The sequence below is a fragment of the Cuculus canorus genome, chromosome 25, assembly GCF_017976375.1.
Source record: "Cuculus canorus isolate bCucCan1 chromosome 25, bCucCan1.pri, whole genome shotgun sequence".
Classification (NCBI taxonomy): Eukaryota; Metazoa; Chordata; class Aves; order Cuculiformes; family Cuculidae; genus Cuculus; species Cuculus canorus.
In genome coordinates, this window is record NC_071425.1 from 7,150,445 (window position 1) to 7,162,322 (window position 11,878).

Here is an 11,878-nt window from a genome sequence, read left to right on the forward strand (position 1 = left end):
GAATCTCCCAACAGTCCCAAACCCACTCCCCAAGAGCCCCCAATTCACCCCCCCAGCAGTCCTGCATCCACCCCAAAGGCCCCAAGTACATCCCAAAAGAAAGAATTCCATCCCAACAGTTCCAAATGCACTCCCCCAACGTTCCCAAACCCATGCCCCAGCAATCACAAATCCACCCCAAGAGCCCCAAATCCACTCCAAAGGTCCCAAGTCCATCCCAAAAGACTCGAATGTCCCAAATCCCAAATCCACACCCCCAACAGCCCCCAATTCACGCCCCCAGCAGCCCCGCATCCACCCCAAAGGTCCCAAGTCCATCCCAACAGTCCCAATTCCACCCTCCAACAGTCCCAAACCCATGCCCCCCAGCAATCCTGAATCCACCCCCTAACAACCCCAAATCCACCCCAAAGGTTTCAAGTCCATCCCAACAGATCCAAATCCATCCCAACAGTCCCAAAACCACTCCCCAACAGCCCCAAATGCACTCCCCAGCAGTCCTGCATCCACCCCAAAGGACAAAAGTCCATCCCAAAAGAACCAAATCTGTGCCAACAGCCCTAAATCCACCCCCCAACATTCCCAAGTCCATCCCAACAGTCCCAAACCCACGCCCACAGCAGTCCCAAATCCACCCCCTGACAGCCCCAAATCCACCTCAAAGGTCCCAAGTTCATCCCAAAAGACCCAAATCCATCCAAACAGGTCCAAATCCACCTCCCAATATTCCCAAGTCCATCTCAGCAGTACCAAATCCACCCCCCAACAGCCTCAAATCCACCCCAAAGGTTCCCAGTCCATTGCAACAGACCTGAATCCATCCCAACAGTCACAAATTCACCCCCCAGCAGCCCTGCATCCACTCCAAAGGCCCCAAGTCTGTCCCAAAAGACCCAAAGCCATCCCGACAGTCCCAAATCCACCTCCCAACAGTCCCAAAACCACACCCCCAGCAATCCCAAATCCACCCAAGTTCATGCCAACAGACTCAAACTCACCCCAAGAGTCCCAAAGCCATCCCAACAATCTCAAATCCAGCCCCTAGCCCCAAATCCACCCCATAACAGCCCCACATCCCCTCCCAACACTCCCAAATCCTTCACAACAGTCCTGCATCCATCTCCCAGCAGCCCCACATCCACACTCTTGCCCCAAAGTGTCCCCCAGCCCCACATCCATCGCCCAGCAGTCCCAAATCCACCTCCTCAACAGCCCTGCATCCACACCCCTGTAGCCCTGCATTCACCTCAATGATCCCACACGCACACCCCAGCCCATCATCCACCCCACCGGTCCCAATTCCATCCTCCATGGTCTCAAACCCATCCTCAATGTTTCCACATCCATCCCCAACAGCCCTGCATCCATCCCTCAGCACCACATCTACATGAACAGTCCCAAATCCACCCCCACAATGGCTCCTCATCCAGCCAAGTGGTCCCAAATCCATCCCAAACAGTCCCAAATCCATCCCCTAGCCCTGCATCCGTCTCCCAACCCCACATCCACCCCAGCAGCCCCACACCCACCCTGCCCAGGCAACAGATCATCCCTCCTAACCCCCCACGACAGCCTGTCCCCACAGTCCCCCAAATGGCAGAGACAAGGCAGCAGGTAGCAGATTTATTCTCCCATTTTCTTTACAAGGAGCAGGGCAGCCGTGGCCAGCGAGGGGTGGGGCAGCTGGGGAGCCATCCCCAGCCTCAAACAGTGCAGTTTCCTTCTCCATAGCGCCGGCACTTCATCACCTTCAGGTAGGTCTCCACCTTGTGCAGGTCCTTCTTGAAGCAGGAGAGCAAGCCATAGTTCTTCAGCAGGGAATCCTCGTTGCGGAGGTGGATGTCAAATTTGTCATAGGTTGGTTTGAAGATCTGGAGACCCCGCGGGCTCCGGTCCTCCAGCTCCTGCAAGAAGGAGAGGTGCTGGGGAACTGGGGATGAGCGTTCTCCAAGGGGCCATCACTGTGGCTCCCATCTAATTTTAGAGGTGGTTGGGTTATTTTCCCTCCCTTTTGTACTTTTGAGTTTTTGTGCTTATAGGAAGGGTAATTATGCAGGGATGATGCTACACACTGCCAGCAAGATGGGAGCTGGGCACAAGGTTGCAGGAGGGAGGAATGTGTCTTGAGGATTTAAAAGAAGGGCAAAGGTTGCAATATCTCTCTGTAGCTACTACAGCCAAGGAGAGGAGGAACCAGGCAACTAATTCTCTCTTTTCTCCCACTTTCTTAGTGAAAAAAGCTCTAACCTAGACCCAAGCTATGTGCATCTGAAGCAGAGAAATCCATAATGTGCTGCTTCTCCTGCTTTGCTGGCCAGTTAACACAGTAAATAGGACAGTTTGGGTTAAGTAAACAGTGTTGTAAATGGATGAGATATGATTATTTGTCCAGTTGCTGTGTGCTGCTTCCCAGTGCCCAAGCACATATCAAAGGGAGAATACAATCTGGCAGTGGTACTGATCCATATACCTACTTACTCCAGCTGAAGTGCCAGGACAGATCTCTGTTTACTCACAGTGCCTGAATTTCAGAGTTATTTAGAAGGTGGAGGATGTAAATAATTGTCCAGACACATTTCTCTCAGATACAGCTCTGGGAGCTTTAGCTATGTGCTGGTGCTGGCTGATAAGCATAGTTATAGTGTAAGCATAGCTGAAGGGGGATCCTGGCAGACAATAAGCAGTTTCATTTAAAATAACAAAGCAAAAATTAAGAGTGGCCTTATGACAAAGATCTCACTCCAGCTCTCAGCTGTCTGGGTGCTGTATTAATGTAAGAGAGAGACTTCAAGGTATTGGCTCCCATCTGTACACAGACTTACAGGCACTGCTTTTATAAAACTTTGTGAGTCCTTAAAGCCAGGTTGCAAACTTCATAAAATTGATGCCACTTGTAAGTATTTTGCATGGAGATGTAGCAACCATCCTTACAGTGCTGTTTGGACAGATTTCACTGATTGAATAGTCTTTGGTGCTGAGTTTGAGAAGAATTTGGGTCTGGACTGTTGTAATTTTCCTGCTCTGCACTGCTATCTCAGTGGTTATGACAGCGCTTTTAATGTGTGTTATGTGTTTTCTTAAACTCCCCAGTGATACAATGTGTGCAGTGAGGTGTCGTAATCTCATTATTAAGCTCTGTTATTAAGCTGAAAGAGGGGAGATTGAGATGAGATTTTAGGAAGAAATGTTTTGCTTTGAGGGTGGGGAGGCCCTGGCCCAGGTTGCCCAGAGCAGTGGTGCCTCCCCCATCCGTGGAGGTGTTCAAGGCCAGGCTGGATGGGGCTTGGAGCAACCGGATCCAGTGGGAGGTGTCCCTGCCCATGGCAGGAGGTTGGAACTGGATGGGCTTTAAGGTCCCTTCCAACCCTTATCTCAAGGACAGCCAGGTCCAAACAACGCCATCGGTCTTCAGAGTAGAAGATGGAAAGATTTTGCATGGTGTTTGGATTCTGTGGAAGCTCCTGGGAGCTCAGTGCCCTGTGTCAGGATCTCTCTTATTCTATAATCATGCTACATGCCACAACTTACCCTCATCAGAGCCTGGATCCCTTCTTCCAGGTCCTTTAGTTTCTCATACACTCTGTCTGAGGTGCCGAAAACCAGGTTGTTTGTGAACACTTTGCTTAGGTATTGTACGGGGGTCAACCAGGACTGGATGAGAACCAGGGAAAACCGAAGCAGCTCCATATCCTGAAATTAAAGAAAGAAGGGGTCAAAGATGTGCAAGTGAGGTGTTTGGTCCAGTTACCTGTGTTTCCTGCTCCCTCTTAAACAGCCTAGAGGTGACCCAGGGATGTGCCACTGCTCCTGCAGCCGCAACAGATGCAGACAAGATTGGAAGCTGAGGAGCACCGCCCAGACGTACTGCACAGACAATGGTTTGTCTCCTTTTTAGAGTGGGAAGATAATTCACAGTCTAACTGAGAAAAGTCTGTCTTTCTTCATGCAGAGTTTAAATAGCAAGAAAGGGAGAGGAGGAATGACACCTTGGAAAGCGCTCAAGGGCTTGAAGATGGAAACCCTGCACGACTGTGATGAAGCACAGTTGGGCTCTTCAAACAGGTCTATGCTTGGCCAAGGGGAAAGAACTTACCGATTTCTGCTGGGCGTCATCCTTCCCCGTGGGAGCAGGAATGGTTTCTGAGTAACAGAATGCCTGAGGATTTTTGTTGGCGTGTCTCTGGTCCTCTGGAATATAGGTGCGTTCCTGTGGAGACACCCCAAATGTACTCACATCTGTTGCCCATGTGCTGGGAGAAGACCACAGGCGCTTCTGATGCATGCATTCCACCCATCCTTTAACCAAACTGCTGCTGGTTTTGTTCAGGCTTCAGGGGATGTAAAGGCCTGCCCACAGCTGGGCCAAGGACTTCTCTGAGAAACCCACAAGGAGCAGAGTGATAGAGTGAACACCGATAAAGAGCCCATTTTATTTTGGCTGTGACTCAATCCTTTTTATCCCATAAATATGACAACCTAATGGAGCCTGCTTTGAGTTCTTCCTGCTGGGCACCATGACTGTGTCATGATGATCTCCCCTTGTGCTGGGACGCCTCAAGGGTGCTCCTCAAAGCAATGAGATCTTTTACTGACAAGAAATCACTGGTGATCCCCATCTGAATCCTCCCTGGGTGGCAACTGGACTGCATGACCAGGGAATTCTCCTCTTTAACAGCTTGTTTAGCTGAAATAAAATAATATTTTATGTAGAATAAATCATTTAGAGTTATACTACTGTGTGATTTAGTATGCTGTTTGCTTAGCTGTCCTAGCAGGAGTAGCCAGAGTGGCTCTGAAGCACCAGGCTACAAGCTGGGAATTTCCACTTAAGAACTTTCCCAGCGCATACAAGCTGTTCAGTCAACACATGGCTCCCAGTCAAAGAAAAACAGGAAAATACAGAGGTTCAAGGATCATCAACATCAAGATAACGACCTCTCTGAAAGCTAAGGAATCCAGTGAGGAAGAGAAGACCCCAGACCCCAAATTACTTTTGAACAGATTCATTTTATGAGGGGTGGGTAAAGAGTCTGTAAGGGTGGCATTGCCCAGGGATTTCTTGGTTCATGTTGGCGCATCTCCACAGAGTTGGTCTCTCTCCCCAGAGCTGTCCATGTTGCTGTATGTCTCTATTAAATTATTTACCTTCTAAAATCTGCTACCTAAGAGTTTGCTTAGTGAATCCTCAGATTTGAACTCTGGAGTGAACTTATGCCAGACACCCAGGCGGGAATGCTGATAAATTGAGGATAAGCACTAGGAAACTTTGAAATCTGAGCTAAGTGATACAAGGAGCTGTGTGTGCACGTAGAATCTTTTACCTATAAGCACATATAACCTGATTTTCCCTCTTTCTTTCCTTTTTTTCTATCTTTCCTCTGTGCAGTAAGTAATAGCATGACTTTAGCATCGAATCCTATTAAGTCGGACTTTTATTTAAATACAAGTTTTATCTAAAAACTCAGTTGTGACAGAATTTTCCTAAGCTGTTCTAAATAGTTACTCTTTGCAAGAAATAAATGTGTGACATGCATACGTCCAAGTATGAAAAGGGAAAGCTCTAGGAAAGCTGAGGAGGGGCTCTTGATCATGGAGTGCAGGGACAGGATGAGGAGGAATGGTTTTCAGCTGAAAGAGGGGAGATTGAGATGAGATCTTAAGGAGAAATGTTTTCCTGTGAGGGTGGGGAGGCCCTGGCCCAGGTTGTCCAGAGCAGTGGTGGCTGCCCCATCCCTGGAGGGGTTCAAGGCCAGATTGGATGGGGCTTGGAGCAACCGGATCCAGTGGGAGGTGTCCCTGCCCATGGTAGGGAGTTGGAATTGGATGGGCTTTGAGGTCCTTTCCAATGCAAACTGTTCTGTGATTTTATGATTCTGTGAGGTGGCTCTGTACAGGATTGGCAGCGAGGAACAGGAGTTTCCATGCTGGTGCAGTAGTTTCTGGACCTACAGGTCTTCCTTGCCTTCGCTAAGGCAAGGTGCTAAAGCGAACACAAAATGCACTTGAACTGGGTTCTCCCAAGGAGTAGATGACCCCGAAGGAGAGCTCTTACCAAAGCAACAGCTTGTTCCAGCTCCTGGCAACAGCAGAAACTGGATCATAGAATCATAGCATAGAATAAGAGAATCGTTTGGAGGGAAAAGACTTCCAGGATCATCAAGTTCAGTTGTACCTGTACACTACTAAACTACCCCTGAGAACCTTATCTACCCATCTTTTAAATACCTTCAAGGATGGTGACTTCACCACTGCCCCTGGCAGCGTCTGCAGGGCCTGAGAACCTTTTTGGTGAAGAAATGTTTCCTGATATCCAATCTGAACCTGCCCGGGTGCAACTTGAGGCCATTTCCCCTCATCCTATCACTTGTTACTTGGGAGATGAGACCACCCCCTACCTCGCTACAACCGCCTTTCAGGTGTAGATAGTGATGAGGTCTCCCCTCAGCCTCCTCTTCTCCAGTCTAAACAACTCCAGTACCTTCAGCCACTCCCATGATCCCTGTGCTCCAGCCCCTTTCCCAGCTTTGTTGCCTTTCTCTGGACACATGAGACAGTTCAAAGAACTTGGAATCAGCCAGGGCTGTAGGTGACCATCACAGGAGAACCTTCTGAAATACCTGTGCCATCTCCCTCTGCTTTCAGAGCCAGGATTCTCTTTGAGACAGCTGGCCCTGTGCAGTAGGTTTGCATGTGAGCAGCAATGGCCCTGAGGAAGGGATTGTGGAAGATCAGAGATAGAGGCAGAGAGCTGTGAGGAGGAGACAGAGTTCTGGCTGATGGGACATAGCCTGTCCTGGTCCTATTGAGACTCTTTCACCTCATCAAGAGCTGACAGAGAAGATACTAATAGCTGAAAAGTCTATGTTTCTAGGAAGTTACACCAGGTTGGAAGCTGTGTGAAGGTCCTAAATGTGTCAAGTTAATGCAGAAGAGATGCCAGAAGGCCACACCACTTACGAACTCTTTGTAAGTCTCAGCAGCCAGGAGGTGAAGGTGTTGAGCCCTCAGCACAGCATTGGCAAACAGGTTGGAAAGGGGCATGGCCGGGAAGGTGGCAGCTTCCTGTGGCCACTGAAGTCCCAGAGTGACCACAGCAATGAAGAGAGGGGAAAACCAGGACCCTGCAGCAAAGCGTAAAGGAAAGGCGTTAGCAGCCCTTTAGTGACCGTGATGAGAAGGCGGGAGGCACCTGAGAATTCATTCCCAGGCCGAGGAGTCACCTTTCTGAACATATTGTTTGACTCCATAGGTGAATTTAACCCTCCCCAAATCAAATAAAAACATGTCCCTTCTCGCTAGAGGTGCTCTCAAGTCTTACAAACAGTGTCTTCCTGGCTGAAGAGTCATTGTTCCATCATGAAAACTCAAATGTGTCCCTGTTTTTCCCTAACATGCTCCTGCTTTTCCATAGGCATTGCTTTCTTGAGAAGAGCACAGTGCACCCTTCATTGTGTGAACAAGCAGAGATGATGACTTCCAGGTGAGGACCTGGGAGTACCTTGCTTTAGCCCAACTTTATGCCGTGCTGCTGATGTGACACCAGCTGCCTGCCTTCCCTGGGATGAGAACTGGTGACGTTACCTACCCTGTGACCACCTTCTTTCTCCCTCTGGGACATAACCTGTAGAAACTGATGGCCTTGCTCAAACCTAAAGGTGGGTGACATCTAACTCACACGTTAATCTCAACAAATACCTTTCAGTGGAGGAATGCCCCGGAGCCTGTAGGACTTGGACATGTGCATTAGACACCATCCTGATCCCTGTCTTAAGCTTTAAATGTATTAATATCTCTGCCAACAAGTCATGGCTGCCCCATCCCTGGAGGTGTTTAAGGCCAGGTTGGATGGGGCTTTGAGCAACCGAATCCAGTGGGAAGTGTCCCTGTCCATGGTGGGGGGTTGGAACTGGATGGGTTTTGAGGTCCCTTCCAATCCAACCTATTCTGTGGTTTATGTTAATAGTAACTGTGGCTTGACCTTGTTCTTCATGTTCTCCACCCTCTCCTTGCCCAATTTAGGCTAGAACTACCCAAGTTAATTCATGGATTAAGTCACACTGTAGGAAAAGTTATTCTTTTACATTGATTTATAAGTCAATTGCCACATTTTCATTTCAGGCTGGCACTGAGTGTGTACAACCTGTCACAGCACCACCCCATCATCATCTCCCACCACCTTAAGCACGCGGCAGCACTGGCAATCCTTTAAAAGTGAAATAAATACAAGTACCTGGAGCCATTTCTGCCCAGTGAGTTGCTCAGGTGTTGCTTGAGAGTTGATGTTTCCTCCTTTCATCTAGGCTGGTGAAGGTAACTGTTGAGCCACCCCTTATATAGGAGGGGGTCTGTTTAAAATGTATATGCGTGTTCATGATCACAACAGCATCTCTGTATCTTCTATGTGCATAAAGGCACAAGTGTTCGCAATGGTGCTACCTGATCGTAGTCATTTATACATAGATGTAAAGGTCGGGGGGTAGGAGGGGTGGTTGTTTGCCTAGAGATGAAATCAGAACTGAACGATTTCACCATATTCTGCTGTTACTTGCAAATAAATCTGCGAATCATGGAATCGTTAAGGTTGGAAAAGATCTCTAAGATCATCCAGTCCACGCGTCATCCCAACCCCACCGTGCCTGCTAAACCATGTCCCCAAGTGCCGTGGCCACACATTTTTTTGAACCTCTCCAAGGATGGGGACTGCACCACTACCTTGGGCAGCCTCTGCCAGGGCTTCACCACTCTTTTGGTAGAGAAATTTTTCCTAATATCCAATCTAAACCTCCCCTGGAGCAACTTGAGGCCATTTCCTCTTCTCCTATCACTTGTTACTTGGGAGAAAAGACCAGCACCCACCTCATCACAACCCCCTTTCCAGGAGCTGTAAAGAAAGATGAGGTCTCCCCTCAGCCTCCTCTTCTCCCGTCTAAATGGCCTCAGGTCCCTCAGCCTTGTTCTCCAGCCTCTTCCCCATCTCTGTTCCCTTCTCTGGACGCGCTCCAGCCCCTCAATGCCTTTCCTGTACTGAGGGGCCCCAAACTGAACCCAGTATTCAAGGGTTAGGGTTAAGGTTACTTCATCGTTGGAAGCCCCATCCCAAATGCTTCATGGAATTTGCCGTGTCCACCTGATTTTTCTGCCTGACTCTGCAGCCTTAAACAGGGCTGGCCAGTTTGGGAGATGTCAGACTTGAAGCAAGTGGGATGTTTTCCCCTTTATTGTTAGTGGGCATGGAGCTGCATGGATGTTGTCGGATGACTATTTCTGGCAAGTAATTTCTTTTCATTTCTACCAACATTTTGAAAGTTCAACAAATGGTTTTGGTGAGATGGTTTGCTGTATGTGTGATGAGGAGCTGTCATCCCCAGGTGCTTGCTTGGGTACCAGCCTGCCACTGCAAATCCAGATGCCAGAGCTCTGGGAGGTTTCTCACATCCTTAGCTGGAGGGGGCTATGAGAACATCTGGTTATTCGTGTCTTCCTGCTTTTGCCTGAGCTACAAATGTGAAATATAGTATCATTGAATCATAAAATGGTTTGAGTTGGAAGGGACCTGAAAACCTATCTAGTTCCACCCCGTTGCCATGGGCAGGGACACCTCCCACTGGATCCAGTTGCTCCAAGCCCCATCCAACCTGGCTTGAACCCCTCCAGGCATGGGGCAGACATGACTTCTTTGGGCAACCTGGGCCAGGGCCTCCCCACCCTCCTATCTCTGGATTAAGCAGAGGGCTGTTGTGGAAAGGAAATGGGGAGGAAGAGAGGTCATAGCACGCCTACTCCTTCTTTTGAGCAAAACAAGATGGAACTTGAGATGGACAACTCCAGGGGGATCTTAAAGGACTTCTAGCATCAAATCGATTGCCCCAAACTACCCTGGTTTGGCCCTTTTTATGGCATCCAGGGACTGGTCCCGGGTCAGGGGTGGTGATTTGGCTTCCATGTGTCCTGGATTTGCCGTGCCCTCCTTGGCATGGCTCCAGTTTTCCCAGAGGCAGCATCATCCCCAGGGCGGTGGGAGCAGAGGGTGCAAGAGCTGGTTAATAAACATGCTGGGGAGAGTGCGGTCTGTTCCGAGAAGCCCACGGGTGTTTGCTTGCTGGAGAAGTGGTGGTGTTGCCGAGTAAATGTCAGTCCCTAGAGAAGAGGGAACAGTGGGTCCTGCAGCTATCAGGTGTCACCCAAGAGCCAGCAACATCTGGGGGTGTTTTTCTACCCCAGATCATGTTTAAATATGTAAATGTTTGTCAGCGATGAGCAGAGCAGCAGGGACCCAAGCCCTGCACCGGCTCTGTTGATGATGATGTTGTCCTTCTGCAGGTAGATCGGAGCAGCACCTCGCACCCTCATCCTGCCCATCACCTGCTGCCCTGCTGCCTCTCTAGCTCTGTTCGTAAAAGCGTGGTGCTAAAATCAACATTTTTTATGTTGCAGCCAAACACAGAGATGATGCCAGGATGATCCAGGCTGCGTGGTGCCCCTGAGGCTCTGTTTGTCCCCAATCATCTCTAGCCCATTAAATGAGGCAGAAGCTTTGTGGAGAAGGCATGTGTGACTGTGAAATCCTGGGCTGGGTGAGCACACGCCACTGGCAGAATTACAGTTGCATAAGCAGCCCTCAAATGTCAGCTTGTCATCTTTGTGACCCAAAGTAGCATCTCATAAAGCAGCATGACACTCGAATTTCCATGTTCCTTTCCTCTTTTGAAATAAAAAAATCTCCCCTCCGTTCCCTTCGGGGTGGTCCCATATCCACCCACCTTAGCCTGAGCAGCATCGTCTGCATCTCAACAAGTGAAGCAACGTTCCTTGTATGCTCCCTGGGTCCTCCGGACCACTGGGGTGGTTGGGTGGATAGGATCTGCCCGGGTTCCTGGGTGACCTGCAACCAGGGAATCCTGACTGAGGAGCCAGGTGATGACCCACAGCCCAGGTTCTGCACTTCGCTGGGGAATGGCACAGTTGGCAGAGGTTATAAGTAGTGATTGACGACCTATGCTGACTAGATAATTCATAGAATTATAGAATCATGGAATGGTTTGGGTTCGAAGGGATGTCAAAGCCCATCCAGTTTAACACCTCTGCCATGGGCGGGGACACCTCCCACTGGATCAGGCTGCTCCAAGCCCCATCCAACCTGGCCTTGAACCCCTCCAGGAATGGGACAGCCACCACTTCTCTAAGCAACCTGGGTCAGGGCCTCCCCATCCTCATCAGGGAAAATTTCTTCCTAATGTCTAATCTAAATCTTCCTTCTTCCAATTTAAAGCCATTCTCCGTCATCCTATCACTCCAAGAACTTGTGAAAAGCCCCTCCCCAGATTTCCTGGAGCCCCTTTCAGTACTGGAAGCTGCTCTAGGGCCTCCGTGGAGCCTTCTCTTCTCCAGTCTGAACAACCTCAACTCTCTCAGCCTGTCCTCATAGCAGAGGTGCTCCAGCCCTCGGATCATCTTCGTGGCCTCCTCTGGACCTGCTCCTTTTCAAATGTGCCTTTTCAAGTTGAATTGATGGGGTTTATTTGCTGGAGCTAGGACTGTTCATCTTCACTTATCCTGTTTCTAAAGATGAGGCCGAAGAATCGTAGAATCACAGAATCACCGAGGTTGGGAAAGCCCTCTAAGCTCATCCAGTCCAACCATCAGCCCAACCCCACCGTGCCTGCTAAACTACATCCCCAGGTGCCACATCTACTTGTGTTTTGAACCCTTCCAGGACTGAAGACTCCACCACTGCCCTGGGCAGTCTGGTCCAATGCTTGACCAAAGAGGTCCAGCGCTGCAACCCAATCTCTCTGCCTGACCATCCATCCTGCTGTTTGTAGGGCTACAAATCAGGACAAAATACAGAGCCTGGACTGTATACACTGAAATGTATTTA

The 11,878-nt window shown here is 49.3% G+C and overlaps 1 protein-coding gene across 1 annotated transcript; it reads right to left on the reverse strand.

Annotated features, from left to right (window-relative positions):
• Positions 1 to 1,703: 1,703 nt before the first annotated feature.
• LOC104064889 (somatotropin) lies at positions 1,704 to 7,738 on the reverse strand. The gene is made up of 5 exons (XM_054088057.1): positions 7,696 to 7,738; positions 6,958 to 7,121; positions 4,094 to 4,207; positions 3,529 to 3,690; positions 1,704 to 1,904 (listed from the first exon to the last, which is right to left on the reverse strand). The coding sequence occupies exons 1-5, from the start codon at positions 7,736 to 7,738 to the stop codon at positions 1,704 to 1,706; spliced, it is 684 nt and encodes a 227-aa protein (XP_053944032.1).
• Between the last annotated feature and the right edge of the window lie 4,140 nt (positions 7,739 to 11,878).

Bases quoted from the DNA above. Each gene is read 5' to 3' on its own strand.
- LOC104064889 (XM_054088057.1), bottom strand. From the start codon at position 7,738: ATGTCCAAGTCCTACAGGCTCCGGGGCATTCCTCCACTGAAAG. The intron at 7,122-7,695 runs GTATTTGTTGAG...GCTTTGCTGCAG, and splicing joins GGGCATTCCTCCACTGAAAG to GGTCCTGGTTTTCCCCTCTC. The intron at 4,208-6,957 runs GTAAGTGGTGTG...GTGTCTCCACAG, and splicing joins CTGAGACTTACAAAGAGTTC to GAACGCACCTATATTCCAGA.